Here is a 19260-nt window from a genome sequence, read left to right on the forward strand (position 1 = left end):
AATGGCACCTCATCCACCAAATTCACTAAACAAAGAGTCTGAAGGTGAGAGGTGGTCTTGCTTGGCTCGTGATGTTCTCATTACTACCTTCACTCTTTTCTCAAACTTCATGCATTGACAGGAATGTTAAAAAGTTCCAGTCAACCTCCTCCATCACCCCAGAGACAGCAAGACTAAGAAAAGTAACAGAGCTCCAGTCAGGTTCACAGCTCCAGCAATACCATTGCTGTTCATCCCATTTCAGGAGCACTGTGTGTTTGATGAACGGCACGCTAAACTCCTGGCAGCACAATAAACAACCCTATGTTGAGCTCGTGATTTTGGATTCCCTGGGTTCAGTGGGAGAAAGGTGACTGGCATGCCTCCTCTTGTGACCCAGTCTAATGCTGCTGTAGTCTGTGTGTGGAAGAATAGGTCCACACAAACAAATCCGGTGACTTGCCACAAGATCATCCAGTGAAATGGTGGTTTACTTCCCCAGATTAAAACTCCAGATCGCCTTGATCTGTGTTTGAACTTGTTTAGGAGCCATGGTGGTGCCTAGCAGCTAGAGCAGGAGTGTCAGAGTCAGGAGATCTGGATTCTATTCCTTAATCTGGCATAGATTTGATATGTCCTCTTGGAAAAGTTACATAACCTCTACATGCCCACATACAAAGCTATAATGTAATATGTAAGCAAATAAGACTTGTCATATTTGCCACTTCAACACAGCCATTTCACTGCCCTGTCAAATGCTAGTCAGAGGGCTCAAGACCAAACCATTCAGTGAATTTCTAAAGGCTAACAATTGAATCCACTATAATTTTTCTCAGACATCCTCATTCAAGCCTTCACATACCCTGAAGTTTTGGCTTTTCTTTGGACATTTGCTTGGCATACAGGAGGCTATGATATGTCAACACAGTGCTCCTTATACTATCTGTTTATGACAGTGTGACTGTCAACTCTTGACCTGTCTACCATAGATACTACCCACATTAAGGCAACTACTCCTTTTCCCTCCAGACTGAGGTATACAGAAACAGTTTTCTACATCATTCCAAAAAAGCATTGTTAAAAACAACACATCAAAAGTATCAACTCCTAATACCACAAACAAACTTTTTTCCCTATAAGTTTCACTTACATTCAGAGAAGTTCAAGACCCATCAGCCTTACCTCAATCCCTAGGAAAATAATGGAGAGAATCCTCAAGGAATCTGTTTTGGAGCACTTGGAAGAGGGGAAAGTGATCAAAAGTAGCCAACATGGATTCACCAGGGGCAAGTCCTGCCTGACCAATCTGACTGGCTTCTATGATGAGGTAACAAGCTCTGTGGACAGGGGAAGGTCAGTGGATGTGATATACCTTGACTTCAGCAAGGCTTTTGATACAGTCTCCCACAACATTCTTGTCCATAAGTTAAGGAAATATGGATTGGATCCTTGGACTATAAGATGGATAGAAAGCTGGCTTGATGGTCGGGCCCAACGGGTAGTGGTCAATGGCTCAATATCTGGATGGCGGTCTGTTTCAAGCGGAGTGCCGTAAGGCTCGGTTCTGGGGCCAGTGCTATTCAACATCTTTATTAATGACCTGGATGAGGGACTGGATTGCACCCTCAGCAAGTTTGCAGATGACACAAAACTAGGCGGAGAGGTAGATTCGTTGGAGGGTAGAGAGAGAATCCAGAGGGACCTGGATAAATTGGAGGACTGGGCCAAAAGAAATCTGATGCGGTTCAATAAGGAGGAGAAGTGCAGAGTCCTGCACCTGGGGCGGAAGAATCCCAAACATTGTTACAGGCTGGGGACCGACTGGCTCAGCAGCAGTACGATGGAAAGGGACCTAGGGGTTATGGTGGATGAAAGGCTGGATATGAGTAAACAGTGTGCCCTTGTACCCAAGAAGGCTAACGGGATACTAGGGTGCATTAGGTGGAGCATTTTGAGCAGATCTGGAGAAGTAGTTATTCCTCTTTATTCAGCACTGGTGAGGCCACATCTGGAATACTGTGTCCAGTTTTGGGCCCCTCAGTATAAAAAGGATGTGGATTTGCTGGAGCAGGTTCAGTGAAGGGCAACAAAAATGATTGAGGGTCTGGAGCACAAGACCTATGAGGAGAGGCTGAGGGATTTGGGCTTGTTTAGTTTACAGAAGAGAAGACTTAGAGATGATTTAATAGCAGCCTTCAACTTCTGGAAGGGGAGCTCTAAAAAGGAGGGTGAGAAACTGTTCTCAGTGGTGTCAGATGGCAGAACAAGGAGTAATGGTCTGAAGTTGAAGAGGGAGAGGTATAGGTTAAATATTAGGAAAAACTATTTCACCAGGCGGGTGGTGAAGCATTGGAATGCATTGCCTAGAGAAGTGGTAGATTTTCCATCCCTTGAGGTTTTTAAGTCCTGGCTGGACAAGGTCCTGGCTGGGATGACTTGGGGGGGTTGATCCTGCTTGAAGCAGGGGGCTGGACTAGATGACCTCCTGAGGTCCCTTCCAGCCCTGTGATTCTGTGAACATAACCAAACAAAAACAGAGGACAAGATTTTCAATAGCATCAAGTTACTCAAGCCTGTTCTAAATGTGGTTTTGTGTTGGTGAGACCTTGTAGGGTTTTATTGTTGTTGTTTACCAAAAGCCTGATACCAGTACAATCCCTAGGGTGGGCACAATTAGAGCTTATCTGCCTTACAGTGCCTTGGCTCGCTTACCTATGCCGATATGGTTCCCCTAGTGTGGACAGTAGTTCTGCCAGCACTGTAAGGTCCCTGAATGACATTAGCTAAACACTTTTTTGTCAACAGTTCTGCTTTTACACTGGGGTTTGCTGGCATAGTTGCATTAAACAGCAGAGGTGGGCATATGAGTGCATGTAATGCCAGCAAAAATCTGGTGAGGTCTTCCAATAATATACAGGGTTCTTATATTGATGTAGCTTATTCCCTTCCCCATACAGGAAGCATCTTTATACTACTGTAACTGCATCTACACTACGGATGGCACCAGTATAAAAGTTATGAGTATAACTTGTATTTGGACAAGCTCTTAGGAGTGCAAGTTTCACTGAAAAAATCAATTGATCTTCTGACCTTAAGGGTCCGTCTACTTTACAAAGCCATATTGCTTTAACCCTCTAAAGCAGCACATCTTGCTAGTGTGGACAGTAACATTGGTAAAAAGATACTTCATGTCAGTATAGCCACACTTGCATGGGATAACAGGGATAACTATACTGCTAAGTCACATTTAAAGAAAGACAACTGTATCCACACAAGAGCTATTACCAGTCTAGGTACATTGCTAATGCCTCACCCATATAGTTCTGCCAGCTTAAGGTTATTTTGAAACACCCTCCCACCTCCGTGTCTTACCATAGCAACGCCCACTCCACTGAAGACAAAGGCACTCAGCATGAGCAGGGTTCTCTCGGTAAAGCGCCTAGTCAGTCTTCCAATTACCAGACCCTGCACAACCTAAAAAAGAACACACACACACACACACACACACACACACACACACACACACACACACACACACACACACACACACACACACACACACACACACACACACACACACACACACACACACACACAGAGAGAGAGGGGTTAAGTACTATAGGAAATATAGGGAGAACTACAGGGGTAAAGCAACTGCTAATATTTCAAGTCAGTGTCAAGGAGTCAGGACCTGAGTATCATTTTCCCGGCCATCATGGACATGTCAAGTGACCTCAGCTGAGCTACTGACCACCCATCCCTCAGTTTCCCTATCTCAGTGGGAGGCTGCAAGACACACTTCACTAATGTACTTAAAGCACTTTAACATGAAAGACAGTTTGGGATTCAAAGTGTTGTATTACAAAGTAAATGCATTCTTGTTGAAATTCACCCTGTGCAGAAGGCCAGCACATTGAGCTTGTGAAGCACTGAGATGCCCTGGTGAAAGCACCAAAGCTAGGACCACAGGGACATTAATTATTCAGTTCTGGTTTAGATGATGTGCAGTAAATGAAGACTGGTGTCATCCAGTTAATGTGCCTATTGAATAACTGTCCTTCACTGAATGAGGTAGGGACCCAGTAGACAAATAGTATGTGACCATGTGTAATTCATAGCCTGGTACATTTTGGATGCTATGAGGTTAACTGAAGAGTGTCATGCAAGCTCTCAAATAAAAGACAGTGTCCCAGTCATCATTAATACAATTGCAAAATGCAGATACAGACAGGGGGAGCCAACAGAATTACCAAGCCCCTGGGCAAGGTGGGGGAGGAGGGGTTCCATGCTCCCGGAAAGGCCAGGTCTTTGGATGGAAGGGTCAGAGATGGGTCTGGCTCCCTCACCCTCAGAAGACCTTCAGTGACACCTGAAGCACACCTCCTAGTGCTCAGGTGGTAATTTAAAAGGGCCAGTACTCAGGCTGCTGCTGTGGGCAAACTAGCCGTAGGGAGGGGGCCAGGAGCCTTGGGCCCTTTTGAATTGCCAGGTCCCAGGGCAACTGTCCTCTTTCACCCGCCCCCTTTGGCAGGCTGTGCACAGATATTGTGTGTAGACAGAAAATTACATTCTTAAAGCCATTGTCTAGGGCAGTGTTTCTTAAACTATATTTGTGGAATGTGTGTTCCATGAACAACTCACAGGTGTGCCACAAGCATCTGGAAACAACACACCGCTGGTACGTACTTCTGTTATTAAAACCAGACACAAATGTTACTTCTTTGTTGCTATGATACCTGATTGAATTACTTCATTTTGTTTTTGTTGTACATGTTGCTGTTTTTTCTGTTTGTTTCAAGTCTGACAACATTATTTTGAAGAAAAATTGCATAGGTGTGCCGCATAAAAATATTATGGTTTGGTGTTCCCGGGTCTCCAAAAGTTTAAGGAACACTGCTGTAGAGAATGATCACCAGCAGTGGTGAAAACAAGTTTTCTGTCATTCAAGAAATAGTAATCTGTCCACCTGTTTACATGTAAATTAAGAACTGCATGCTTCACACTGCCTCTCCTCTTACAAGGCTGAAGTGGATAACACAGATCGTAAAAACCGCAGAGAGACCAGTATCAGAAGGAAGCAAACAGTGGGGGAAGGGGGAAGAAGGGCAATCCCCTGCCCCCGCCGAAAGGTATACATTCAAAGTTTATCCTAGTATATTTGTGGGACAAAGAAGAAACCCTGGCATCTTTCACTGAAGATGTAAATTGAATCTACTTCACAGAAGTGGGGTCTCACACTGCTGTGGTGGCAGCTTGAGCACTGGGCCCTTGATGCGGCTGCTCGAGTCCCATGTGGTGCGCTCTGGGAAGCAATGAGGGGCTGCCTGGGGGAGGCTAGCCCCAGCTCTGCCTCTTCCATCCAAGGTCCAACTCTTCCGGGTGTGCAGGTTTGCCCCCTGCCTTATCCAGGGGCCTGGCAAATCTCTTAGCCCCACTGGGTGATGCTTCAAAACCTGAGATACCTGTGGGGAGCACCACAATATTCACTGGCACCCTCAAGCCAGGGGCAGACCACCAGAAAACTGAATAGCAGAGTAGACAAATGGGGGAGTGATGGGGGGCAGCGTTCTCTAGATTGTTTTCCATCTATGTGTGGAATAAATGTTATGTGCACCAAGGCATGTATGGATGTGTACCACCAATAGAAACACACATTGCCAGTTGGGGGTGCTCTGTTAATCAGCTGGACGGCACCTGAATCTCTCCTGGGCAGCTGCCCAAACACTCAGCTTACAGAAAACACTGATAGGGGTGCAGGCGTGGGAAACACAAGATCTAGACCAGGAGCTGGCAACCACAATAGAAAGATGAGCCATTTTTTTCCCCCGAATTCAGTAAAACACTCAGTAATTCAAGAGCCGCAGTGCATGTGAATACGACTCTATCAGCAAAACAAGCAAAACATAGATACAGTATCATATCCCACAGTGCACTGCACTTATTAAAGGGGAAACAGTCTATCAGTACTACCAGGCAGCTGGGAATTCTCCCAAGGCAGCAGCATTCAGCAGACCAAGGTTGTGGCTTCTATATATATATCTACTTTGGGGTCAGCTGGTTAGGGCCTTCCATGTGGGTGGATTGGCATGGGCTTACCATAGGAAATTCAGGGCTCACCAGCTCAGGTTCAGGGATGATTCACTAGTGAAGCTGATGCTGTGCAACTGCAGGAGGCGGCTAGAAGGTGATCACAGTGCTACAAGCCATTGGTGGCTCTGTTCCTAGGAGGGAGGAGAAGTGGCTGAGTAATCCTTCTCAAGGCCGACCTTTTTAAAAGTGTGCAGTCATCAGCCTTTTGCAACCTTCCAGTCTCACTAATCAAGCCTCAAGGAGAGGCATGCTACAAGGCCTGTTACCGCTGGACTGCACCTGCCATCCATGCTGAGTCAGAGCTGCTCACCCACCACTTACTGTAATGAGACCTGGAGTGGCAAGGAGACCTTCCCAAGGCTGAGTGTGATCTGTGTGACTGACTGAGCCACAGTGAGTTTCCAGAAATTCAAGCTACTTACCTTTTCACATCGATTAGAGCAAGTCTGAATTTTCTCAGATTTGAATTGAGGATGTACCTTTATTTAACTGGGCTACACCACACAAATTCAGCCCATTCCCTGCCTCAGTTTCTCTTCCTCATCTCTCTGCTGCTATGGGCTACGTCTACACATGCCCCAAACTTCGAAATGGCCATGCAAATGGCCATTTCGAAGTTTACTAATGAAGCGCTGAAATGCATATTCAGCGCTTCATTAGCATGCGGGCGGCAGCGGCGCTTCGAAATTGATGAGCTCATGGGAATAAGGGGACTTCGAAGTAGGTGGCGTCCTTTCGAAAAGGAGCCCTGTCTGGACGCGCCGCGCAGCGGCAAGGCGCGGCAATTTCGAAGCGCCGCTGCCGCCCGCATGCTAATGAAGTGCTGAATATGCATTTCAGCGCTTCATTAGTAAACTTCGAAAGAAGTTTGGGGCACGTGTAGACACGGCCACGGAGACAGGAGCAAGGGTTAAAAGACTGTGCCAAAGTCTTCCACTAATACATGGTTTAAATACACCTGGGACATCCCTCAGAATGACCATGTGCTATTTGCCTTCCTACACAGAGTAGGTCTATATTGCAGTCTTTGTGCAAGACAATGTTTCACTGACTAGGAGGGACTGAAGTTCAGTACTAAACCTAGATTCCCTAGGGTTGGCTGGATAATACCATGGAGTACTGATAGCATCTTAAGATGTGCTCTACAATGTGATATTGACACAAAAAAATAACGAATCAATTGCTAAATAATCACACACCTCTGTCGGTGTGCTGCTTGCCGCATAACTCGGCCCAAGGTTTTCCACTACCATGAAGTTAGGCAGTTAGGAGAATAGCTTCACTGAAGGTGCAATTTACGTGAGTGGCACATGACCCTGCTATAGCTCTGCTTCTTGTATTTGTTTGGCACTTTCTGGTATTGTGAAAACAAGACTGTTTTGTTTTGTTTTGTTTTATTCTTTTAAAACATTTTTGTTTGCAAAACAACACTGGCCCCAGGGGTTTTCCACTTGAAACTGACAGGTCTCTGGACAGGAAAAGTTTACCATGAAGTTGATACTTGCATGGATTTTAAAGTAAATCTCAGACCAATTAGCTGTAATTCTCACCACTTCATTTCATTTCAGTGTTAACTGTATTCTCTGTGCCAATGTTCAGAATATTAAAGCACCATATTCCAGACCCATTCAAGTGGCAAATCAAACCCAATTTCAAATGTACGTTTAGTGATAAAGTGAAGACCATTTAGGTGGCAAACCTTAGGGTACTTACAGCAAGTCTACACTGGAGTTAAACACTCAAGGCTGGACCAAGTCAGCTGACTCAGGCTACCCTTTTGCAGGGCTTCAGAGTCCAAATCCCAGCCAAAGCCCAAACACGTGCACTACAATTACACAGATACCTAGCTGGAGTCCCATGAGCCAAACTCAGCTTATGCAGGCCAGACAAAAGTGGTTAGATGCAGTGCAGACATACTCAAGTACCAAACACTAGACTCAACTTAAGTGGAGAAAGTCGCTCAATTCTCCCCAAGACCAATCACAGTTTATGTTCATGCCACTTCAGTGGCCTGGCATTTAACATCTGGGCAAGCCGCTAGACTCTTGTGACCAAGACTGTCTCCCAGGATAGGGTAGTTTTTCTAACTACATAGCATACCTAGAATTCTGTATGCCTAGCACTTGCAGACTGAGCTGATTGAACTGTAGCAGTTCTTTGACTGGCTGCCAAGTTGCGTGCAATCAGCATGCACCTCATGTCATGTGCCCTGTCTTTAAGTGCATATCAAATAATACAAGTAGGAAAAAAAAAAAAAACATACACAGGAGGAAACCAGTGGAACGTGGCAACCGTGTGCATTGCAAAACATCTCACCGGCCACGCAAAGAATCCCAATGGGCCACAGGCAACTTGTGGGCCACTGGTTGCCCACCAATGGTCTACAGAGTCAGGCTCACACCAGAGCACTTTGAACAGCTATGTGGAGGTTTGGGCTCCAGCTCGGGCTCTCAAGCCTGGGGAGCAGGGCTGACTTCAGAGCCTAAGGTCCAGCCTGAGCCCAAGGCCACACAGCTGTTTTTAGTACCATAGCGCAAGCCCATGGCTATAGATCTGAGCTCTGAGACTTGCTGCTGTGGGTTTTAAAACACATGGCAGACATACCATAGCTAGTCAGAGGATTACAAATAGAAACCCATTTGACAATAAAGTGCCAAATTTTAGACTAGGGGGCACCATGGCCTACCGGAATGCATGCTAGCCTGAGGTCCAGGCGGACTTAAGTTCTAGTCTTAGCTGTGCTGCTGGGTAGCTCTGGACAAGTCCTTTCAGTTGCTGGCTTTGTGAAGTGATGGTGGCCTATGATATGCAGGAGATTGGATTAGCTGATATGGTGGTCCCTCCTGGCCTCAGACTCTATGATACCACTTCTCAGTGCCTCAATTTCCCCTTTATAAGGGGGATAATGACCTTATCTACTGTTGAGAAGGACAGAAGTGGTGGTGTTAAAAACAGCAGGTCAAGCCCCAGATTGTCAACATTTGGATGATTTAAATGCAAAATCAACACAGTTCCCCTTCAGTACAAAACTGATGTCACAAGGCAATCCCTCAAGTCACTTGCACTGCAAACTTCACTGGTTTCAACATCCTTACCCTTTTTTCCCCCCCTCTGACTTTGCTCACATGCTTTTTTGCCTCACAGGTGTCCCGTGTACCCATTTCCAACCCATATCTTGGGTCAGGCATTGGCAGCATGGAGATTTGCCACATGGGGTAACACAGCTCCTCATAACTGGGGTATGCGAGAGTATTTCCAGTCATTGGCTAGGGAATTGTTCCCATTGAAAACTCCAACTTGATCTACCTTACAACTGGAGGAAATCTGTCTAAATTTGCAGGCTAATGACCAGCCTCTCAATCTCTAAAATTAGTAGGTTAATGTCTGAGCTGGTGGAAACAGGAGTAACTCCCTTTACTTCAGTGGCAGTGGCAGCTACATCAGTTTATATCAGCTAAGGATTTGGCTTAGTGACACCAGATGTCAGCCCCCGGAAGCAATTCTATGCTCTAGAAATTGATTTGAAGCTCACTTGAAACCTGGGCCTTTACCATGCCCTTAAGTCTCCATGAAAAGCCTCAAAGGCACTGGAAAAGCAGAAGTATGGAATGTGAGTATTATTTCTATCTTCCTGCTTGGAGGTCCTTCCTCACATTCAGCCTCTGTTTCAAGGAGCATGCCCTGGGCTGTCTGTCTTAGGCTATTCTCACCCATATGGTTCTGACCTTCGTCCTTTGAAGTATTGTAAAAAGAGACCTTGTAGAATTCTGGTCTGTCATCAGTGAACAAAAGAGGAAGGAAATAGTTTGCAAGTGAAATAAGAGCTGCCCACGACTATGTACACATGCCACAGGTGAAACTGCTTGATCTTTCATCTTCAAAGACAGATAAACCATGGAAGCGCCAGTGGAAAGACTCACCTGGAAACTCCCAAAAAATACATTGAAGCAGTGAAAACTCTTGCCAATCTCCATGCTCTGTTTGCAATTTAAATATTTATCCAAAGTAGAACAGTCATTGGGTGAGAGAGGGAATACCACTCTTGTCCACTGGGACTCCAGGTAAGCGGAGACAGCAAGCCACCACCTCAAGCAGTGTCTCAGCACAGGAGTACAGACCTGGGTTTCCTTTGCTGCAGGCCAGTGTTAAAAATGATTGAGTAGATATTCAGATGCCACTTCCCAGTACCTCAGTTTCTCCCTGCAAAGTAGGGATAAACTTTTGAACCCAATGCTGTATGTCAACTAAGGCTTTTGTTTTGTTTTTGTTTTTAAAACATAAGCTTTCAGGCTGCAGCTCGGGGCTCTTGGACTTGGTGCTGCTTATTGTGTATGTGCACCTTGAGAATCAAGTCCCCCTCACTCTGTCTGCAGTGGAATAGCGTCACCTGGCAAAGCCAATGGAGCCTTACTGCAGAACATCCCATAGTCAGTGGTTAGCGGGCATTGATCAGTGGTCACGTCACACTGCCTTTCATTAATCAGTCCAGGGAAGCTAATGATCCAACCAGCAGACCAAATTTGGTGATGAATCCCGATTCTGAGCCCCCTGGGAAAACTTGCACATGCACTAAGAAGAAGTGGTTAGAGAACTCCTCTGACAGGTGGAGAACCCTTTGTCCGATCCTTTTTGCCCTCTGACAGAGGCAGGAAACTGAACCTGCATCTCTCACATCCCATGTGAATGCTCCAGTCCCTAAGCACAAAGTATAAGGAGATCATCATCACCAGCTCCTGTGGCCATTTTATATGGAGCAAGGCAGGTGCCTAAATGCATTCTCATGAGAAACACCCTAGGTGCGTAAGTTGCTTGACTGCAGGTGATGGGCTCCCCATTCAGGGATAACCATGCAGATACGGGCCCTCACCTGCAGCCCAGACTTATGGAATGGTCTCTGGACAGGGCTTGGGATGCACCCTTCTTATGGCCAGCTCCCATTCTCTAGCTTAGGTTGCTCCCCAACTAGTGTGCTAGTTTTTAGTGGATGGCACTCTTAGCTTCCTATCACCTCCCCATTTATTTTATAGGGAGCCTAGGTGCCTAACTCAACTTTGGGAGTCCTGTGATGTTCCAGGTGTCTGAAAGATAGATACTATGATGCTTACCATTGCAACCCCGAGTCCCTTTGTGGAGCCCATCTAGAGCATGAAAAGAAAATGGATTTTAAAACAACACAATGTAGATGTATGTCTCTCTCTCCAAAAGGCTCACTGTCCCCATGGTAACCTGAACAAGCTTAGCTTCTTCAGGCAATTTGGAGGTTGCCTCTATCTTAGTCTGGTTCCTCTGAATAAATTCTCCTTATTAAACCAAAACACTATGCTCATACAATAGAGAGCCAATCCCAATCATCAGGTCAATATATAGCATACAGAAGGTATTAGAGAACAGCTCCAATTCTGTCATCAGATCAACAGGAGAACCGTGCAATCACAGATTTCATCCCTCAGCACTCTACAAAAGATCAGTGGGTACCATGTAATTTATAAAAGACTGAATGTCCACTGAATAGCCATGACACTCATTCACAAACCAAGTCAGCAGCCTTAGGACAACAATAACAAACAAACAAATAAAAATATGGCTTTGGAAAGAGACCCTTTCATATCAGGGCTGCTTCAAAACCCTTAGATCAGTGTATCAAACTTTTTGAGACCACGGAACACCAAACAGTAATTTTTTTTAATGTGGAACAGCTATAAACATTTTCTTCCAAAAATTGTCAGACCAAAAAATAAAAAGTAATTCAATCAGGTGGTATTGCACTAAAGTAGTAATATTGTATCTGGTTTTCATAACAGAAAACATATAACATCTATGTATTTTTCCAAACATTCATGCACACCTGTGAGTTGTTCACAGAACACCAGTGTCCTGTGGAACACAGTTTAAGAAACATTGCCCTAGAGATAAGTAGGTAACACCTAGTTTTTTTATTTATTTCATCAGCTGGTTACAGTTTTCTGCCATGAGCACCTGTGGATTTGAGCCTATAACATAATGTTTGAGAGGAAGATATAAATCTGCTCTGTGGGGGCAATAAGAAACACAGTGAGCCCCAATCTGCTTACTGTAGCCTCTTATCTGAAATAACGCACACAGAATATTTTGCAGTTTCCAAGTTCCAGGCTGTCATTTTTTTTTCCTATTGGCTCAAATTCTTCAGACTGGGGAAACTGAAGAACTTTGTGTTTGTTGTCTTACTTAAATCCTCTTTAATAGGTAGATTCTCCCCAGGTTTATCTGGCTATAATTAAAAACCTGGTCCTTTGATCATCTGTTTATTGCCAATAAGAGAAAGCTGGAGAGACAGACAGCATACGCAGAAAGCAGACCTTTCCTCCCAGAGACCATCTCTCAAATAATCCAGTAACAACTTCTTGTCTCCTGAAGCTTTGCAGCTTGAGGTACAGTCTGTTTGACAGGAAGAGAGAAATTTAGTCAAGGGACCAGATTGTCTCATATTTTATTGTGACTTGGGGTAAAACTCTGTCCTGACCAGATGTTCCCCCAATTTGTGTGTTTAAACAAATTGTCTGGAATTTGTTTTTCCCCTTAGTTTTAAACCCCATCTGGTGCTTAGATATCAATTACTTGCCAGCAGCTGCTGGTGTTTCATTTGCCTAATCCTCATGCAGCATTTTAAACTTTCCAGCATCACGTCCTACACTTTCTCCATATACTGATGTTTACAGTTTTATAGGAAACTGGAGCCTAATAGATTTCTGATCATCAGGCCAGCTTTAACCAACTGTGCAATGTAAAAGGAGCCTCTGGAGAGAAAGTGTGTGAAATTTACGCCTTCAAGCAAAAATTCTCATAGAAGCCAGATCTACACTACACTCTTTTGCTGGCATGGCTGTGTAGACTGGACACACAACTCATGATAGATATAGCTGTGTCAACAAATGTTCTTTCTGCAGAGGTAAAAACAACAAGCATGCATCTGATGAAGTGGGTCTTTGCCCACGAAAGCTTATGCTCCAAAAAATTTGTTAGTTTATAGGGTGCCGAAGGACTTCTTGTTGTTTTTGCAGATACAGACAACACAGCTCCCCTATGATTCTGTAGCTGTAGTTATACCAGCACAAGAGGGCTCTTTTACTTGTAAAGCTCAGTTTGCTCTGTGTGGTGGGGAGAGGGTTAGAATACACTATGTTGCCAAAAGCTGTTAGTATAAATGGCATCTCCACAATAAGCGTTCTTCTCTGCTGTTAAAATATATTTTCAAAGCACTCCTAGTACAGACGTGGGCTTAGTAAGTGTATTTGAAGGAGGGTTTGTTCAAATCTATTTGTGATGAGACCACTCTGAAATCAGAACCATTTCACATAGTCCTGGGCCGACAGACTTACTGGGCCTCTGGGCTAGGTATGCGTGTGTGGGGGTGGTTGGTTCTGCACTCCCAAAAGGGGCCAAGAGTCAGGAGGAAGGGGTTGGGCTGAGGACAGTCAGCCCTCAGAGCTGCCCAGTGTGCGCCACATTGTGATTTAAAGGGCCTGCTCGCAGCTGGGAGCCCTGGGCCCTTTTGAATCACTGAGCCACAAGACAACTGCACCACACCGTTCCCACATGCATTGTCAGGCCTGCCTGGCTGAGAAGGGTTGTGTGCTCCCAAAGGCGTGCAGAGTCCTTGAACAAACAACCTACAGTGATCAGCTCTTTAAGCCAGCTGTAACACACGGGCTGTCTACACACTAGCCCAAAACTTCAAAATGGCCATTTCGAAGTTTACTAATGAAGCACTGGAATACATATTCAGTGCCTCATTAGAATGCCAGCAGCCGCGGCACTTCGAAATTGACTTGGCTCCTTGCCGCGGCTCCTTTTCGAAAGGACCCCACCAACTTTGAAACCCCCTTATTCCTATCAGCGAGCCGCGTCAATTTCAAAGTGCTGTGGCTGCCGGCATTCTAATGCAGAGCTGGATGTGTACTTCAGTGCTTCATTTGCATGGCCATTTCGAAGTTTTGGGCTAGTGTAGATGTAGCCACGATAGGTTGTAGGGAGTCTGCCTGACACTTGCTGAGTAGCATGGAGGTGGCTGCTTACAAAACTCTTGACTTCATTTCATTATCTTCTATCAGAAAGTCTCCTGGGAATTTGTACTGGCATAACCACAAGCAATCATAGATCATTATGACATAACTTCCGTATTACTGTAGACCCCTGGCTGTCTTCCAATAAGCTGCGCACACTGTCACCTCAGCAAGTCCAGTTTTGGTCATATCCACTTTCCAAGCAGCTGCTTCATCTCCCTGTGAAACAATTCTTTGTTTCTGCTTCTTTTAGGACACTACATTCCGGAACCCTCTTCTCAATTTCCAGTCTCATTTCACTCTTTCTTGGCCAGACCTCAACTTCACCCCTTTCTCTCCATTAGTTAAGCTTTATTTCACAGCTGTACAGCCCTTTCCAATATGCTGTGCTATTAAACGGTGCCTAAGTAGGAACAGATGTATGTGAAAATAAAAGTTTTATGCAGTAATTAAGAAAAAGGTTAAAACAAGCCAGTTGACCCTTACTGTTAGAAACCATGACCCAAAGCCCAGTGAAGCCAGTGGAAAGACTTCTTCAAAGAGAGATTAAGCAAATCTACATAGTACTCTTTATTTGTAGATATAAATGTGCTTTACATAAGAAAGTAAATGCCATTTACCTTCTTTCTTACAGGAGGGGCATCTGAAACACAGAATATTTAAGCAACTTGCCCAAGGTCAAAGCGCAGGGCAGTGGCAGAACTTGGAACAGAACAAAGGTCTGTGTCCTCTCCACAAGATTCCTGCACCGTAGAGTTCACAAGAACTGGACCTGATGGACTTCCCTGCAAGGATGGAGTCAATGGTGCTGGCAAAGTTGGGGCAGCATATTCTGATGCAGAACACACCCTACTGTTGCCTGCTCACCACACCCTTCAATGGGAGAGCACCCTCTGTCCATCTTCTTGGGCCACAAAGGCAAATGGGAGTAGCACCGGGCACTCGCACTGGAAGAGGTCTTTGGCACTAGGGACTGGCAGTGCCAAACGTTCCTGGAACCCAAATCCTTTCTTGGCGTTGTGGCCTCCCTCCCTTACCGTTTCCAGTGCTCTCTGCATCAGAGTGGTGGGCTACGGACAAAGGACTGTCTCCAAAAGGCGCAGTTTCAGCTTAAAATCCCTCACTTTTTTTACCCATGGTCTGACCCCTCAGCAGTTTTTGCACTTATTTATTTGATGTTCTTCTCCAAAGCACTTCAGACAGGAGTCAAGGGGATCTTCCTTGGACACAGGCTTCAACAGGACCCACTTGACTTGAAACCTTGGGACTGAGGCATGCCCTGTCCCTGCCAGGGGAAACAGGACGTGTTGGACCCCCAACTGAAACTTAACGAAACTATTTACAGTAACTGTATGATTTTAACTAATTTCAGATAACTATGAAAGTCCACTAGAGGATCACTTGCCATTTGCAAGAGAGAAGCTGCTCAAATAACCATCCCTAGTGATAAGAAGGAACTGGAGAGACAACCCAATGGCAAAGACCCCAAGAACATAGCCAGAAAGGCACAACTCCCAGGAGCTCCACAGCAGACCCGATGGGCACCGCTAGAGAAAATGCCTTCCAATGACTGTGCATGTGGCGCGCACGCACGCACGCACGCACGCACGCGCACACACCCCACCCCCCAGTTGAAATCAACATAACCAATTGCTTGAAGTCTTGTTCATTGCCAGAACAAGTGTGAGTGATACTGAGGGGTGGCAAACCACCATAGGTGAGGGAGGTTGCCTGGCTGCAGTGATGCTGTGTGTGTGTGGGGCGGGGGGCGGGCGGGGAGCCTGGACTCACGGGGCTGTTGAAGGGATGTGCTACCAGGGAACCCAGTACTGCAGAGACTCCCTGTACACAAAGGTTACTATGTGGCAGGGATGGATCAGTGCTAATACAGTCCTTCCACTGCCATATGGGCCGGTCAAGCTCCGAGGAACAGCTCTGCACCTCCTCTACGGCCTTGGAAGGAGAATTCTGTTCTCCCCTGTGCTGGGCACTGGGTACCTGGATTTGGCCCTGAGCATGTCTACATGGTGTTTTAAAACCTGGAGCTGTGAATCTCAGTGGCTGGATCTACAGACTTGGGCTTGTGCTATGCTATGGATGTAAAAACTGCTGTGTAAAGCTATGGGCTCAGAGTCTGAAGACCAGGCTCAGCCTGACCTTAACTTCAAAGTACTGTCAACAAAGCTGCTTTTAGAGCATTAGGCCAAGCCCTGCAAGCTTAACCTGTAGACCCAGGCTCTGCAGCTTGCTGCAGCAGGTTTTAAAACACACAGCCATGTTGTGAGTCTGTGGGCACGAAATCCTGTTTGGATCTTTGGATCTGTTCTTTGAAGCAGCATTAGAGCGTTCAGGGAAAGGAGATATTCATTCATATGGTTCACTAACTGCTCCTCTGTAACATTCACTTTCAGAGCCTGAACAACCTACTTGCAGAGAGGTGATGCACCTATTGCCAACCAGGTGGCCAGCTTTGTGCTCCTCTAGGTAAATTGGGAATCCCACTGCCCTCTTTAAATGCAGGTGCACCTTGATTGGCTCTGCATTGCTCTTTAAGAGGTAGGTAGCAGGAGATATATTTTCTGTCCAATATCCTCCCCTCAAGCTATTTTAAATTGCTTTGGGTCAGCGCTTGAAGTGGATGAGTGATGCCAAAGCTGGGTATTTGTTTATGCCTCTGTAACCCTTCTGTCAGAAGTAGTTGGCAGCAACCAGGGCTGGGTTCAACATCTACAGGTTCCTTTTCATCCATCTCACATAGCACCGGCTCAATCGCCCACCCAGTAGCCTGGGAAATTCACACACCCCTGGGTGCCTCGGAGAGGCAATGCTTCCCCACTCGCAAGCACAGAGTCTGAGTGTAGAGAAGAAACTTTTAATGAAAGAGGCAGAAAAGTCATATGGCATAAGCTTGGGAAAGTACCACACCCAGAGTTCATAACCAATCAAGTAATTGTCCCAGCTAAAGTGGCTTGAGCAGTGTCCTTTGCCTCTCAGCTTCACCAGACCAATACTGTAAAGAGCCAATCCACACACCTAAACTTTCTCCATACCCCCCTTCAAATGTCCCACTTACAACTCTGTCCAGTCTGTGCAGGCCCTGACACATCACCCTGGCGCATTCCCTCACTGAACCTGAGGCAATGCCACTTTTATGTTGGTCCAGCATTCCACTTGCCCCTGCCAGCTGTCCCACTGGCCACTCACCGCTCACCTGCTGTTTCTCCTACCAGGCACCCATTGGTTGCATCTGCCAGCTGCCTGCTGCTTCTCCTACTGGCTACTGGCTGTCCGCTGGTTGTGCCTGCTGGCTGCCCACTGCTTCTCCTACTGGCTGGTTGCGCGCTGCTTTTCCTACCAGCCATCCACTGGTCGCTCCTGTCAGCTGCCCACTGCTTCCCCTACCAGCCATCTGCTGGTTGTTACTGCTGGCCGCCTGCTGCTGTCTTGTGAGTTTTGCTGTAGGCAAAACCCTGTGATTCCAGCTCTCTGCAGCTTCAGCTACCAGTGATTTCAGCTCATAGTGGCATTCAGCTCTGGGCTTAGCTACAGCAGCTCAGTATTCACCAAGGTGGAGTCTCACAGAATAACTAAAGACCCATCCTTTGGTCTACCTTTGAAGGGTCGGGGAGACGGGGCGGGGGGGACACTAGTCAAACCAGTTTTACAGCTGTATAGCCAAAAGGCTTCAGCCAGCTGGGTCAACCACTATCCTGCCCCCCCTGCTTTTTTCACCTCACAATACTTAGATGGAGGGAGCCCTGTACAATCCATATCTTACACAGTAGCGATGACTGCCCTGTACCCCCGCAACAACTTGAAGCACTGGTGAGACTCCGTAATTTTTACACTGGGTGACAGCACAAATTGTGACTTTACAACCACATGTTGTTTACAATCGACGAAAGCTCATTGCTTCACCTGCTCCCATCAGGCTTTGTTTATGATGCATTACATATGCACACCTTTGCATTTTCATGCAGATGATCTCTGAAGGACACATTCCCCAAATCTTTCCAGCAGTACTGAGCTCCTGCTGGCACATTTCTTACACCTCCACTTTAGCTGCAGACTAAATAAAGGGGGAAGTGGCTGAAGAATTTAGATGAAAAAAGTATAACCAGTTGGCGCATACCATGTTGGGTTGGGGTGGGGGTGAGGGGAAGGAAGGGAACCCTGTCAATTTTTGAAAGGATTGGGGGCAATAATCATTATTCCCTGTAGAGCTGAGGGAGGCAGAATCATCATTTTTTGTGCAGGAGAATAATGTCGGCATTACCAAACAAAAGGTTTAAAAAAAAAAAAAAAGCAGGGATCAGACCTCCAGAGTCATGAGACTTGCTTAACAACCATGAGTTTAATGTTAAATGTACAATTCTTTTTATTCATTGTCCACATTTTGAGTCCTGAGAAAGCATGTTTTGAAGATTTTCACAGCATCCAGGTTAGCTAGAAAAGACTTGGAAAAAACAAGACAACCACCCTCAGATTTTCCTGCAATCACATGACTCCAGGAGCTGGGCCTTTAAAAAAGGCCTCTGGTATCATGAGGGTGATGATAAAATTGCAAGCATTCTTAAGGCTGAGTTTGATTGTGTTTTGAGGGCTGGTGGGTGGATAAGAGCCAAACCATCTCGTGCTTCCCTCCTGCAAATCTGCACACTTCTCTAGCCCTTGCGTGTGTGGAATGCATGCTTGGAACACAGGCAAACAACACATGCTATTCTCTTCCCATCGTACCAGCTGCTTTATTGTTTCTGAAACACAATAAGGGGGGGGTGTTTGGCTTTCCTTATAAGCCAACTATTCTGCTTTAAATATACACAGAGATTGGAAGTAAACACAACTTGGTTTTTACCCCACTCCCCAATTCTTTTCTGTGATGTCAGCAGTTACCTTTGTACCCTAACCCCTAAAAACGAATATAGCACAGGTCTGTATAGCCTACATATGGATAAAAGGGAATCTTCTGCAGCTTCTTTAATTTGAAGAACTGCTCAAAGTTAGTTACAAAGACATTTTTGAGAATGCAAAATACGGAAACAAGAAATCTAATCTGTAGCTGAGGATCAAACAGAAGTGGTTTGTTGAAAAGCATATTAAGTTTGTTACGAATAAGGCTTTAATTTACTCAGTGAAGCAGGGAGTCCATTCA

At 45.7% G+C, this 19260-nt stretch overlaps 1 protein-coding gene and 1 long non-coding RNA gene across 8 annotated transcripts in view; both read right to left on the reverse strand.

Annotated features, from left to right (window-relative positions):
- Positions 1 to 19260, reverse strand: part of SLC67A1 (solute carrier family 67 member 1) — a 144991-nt gene that overhangs the window by 10635 nt on the left and 115096 nt on the right. For 6 of the 7 annotated variants that reach the window (XM_074997804.1, XM_074997807.1, XM_074997805.1 and 3 more), the window contains one exon: positions 3352 to 3453. The exons of the other annotated variant lie outside the window; for it this stretch is intronic. In XM_074997804.1, the coding sequence (XP_074853905.1) occupies positions 3352 to 3453 (102 nt within the window). The remainder of the gene's footprint in view (positions 1 to 3351; positions 3454 to 19260) is intronic. 7 annotated transcript variants of the gene reach the window in all.
- Positions 5347 to 10031, reverse strand: LOC142014246 (uncharacterized). Its single transcript, XR_012645899.1, has 3 exons — positions 9990 to 10031; positions 6076 to 6200; positions 5347 to 5441 (listed from the first exon to the last, which is right to left on the reverse strand). It is a non-coding gene; the product is annotated as an uncharacterized LOC142014246 (long non-coding RNA).

This window comes from Carettochelys insculpta, chromosome 6 (genome assembly GCF_033958435.1).
Source record: "Carettochelys insculpta isolate YL-2023 chromosome 6, ASM3395843v1, whole genome shotgun sequence".
Lineage (NCBI taxonomy): Eukaryota > Metazoa > Chordata > Testudines > Carettochelyidae > Carettochelys > Carettochelys insculpta.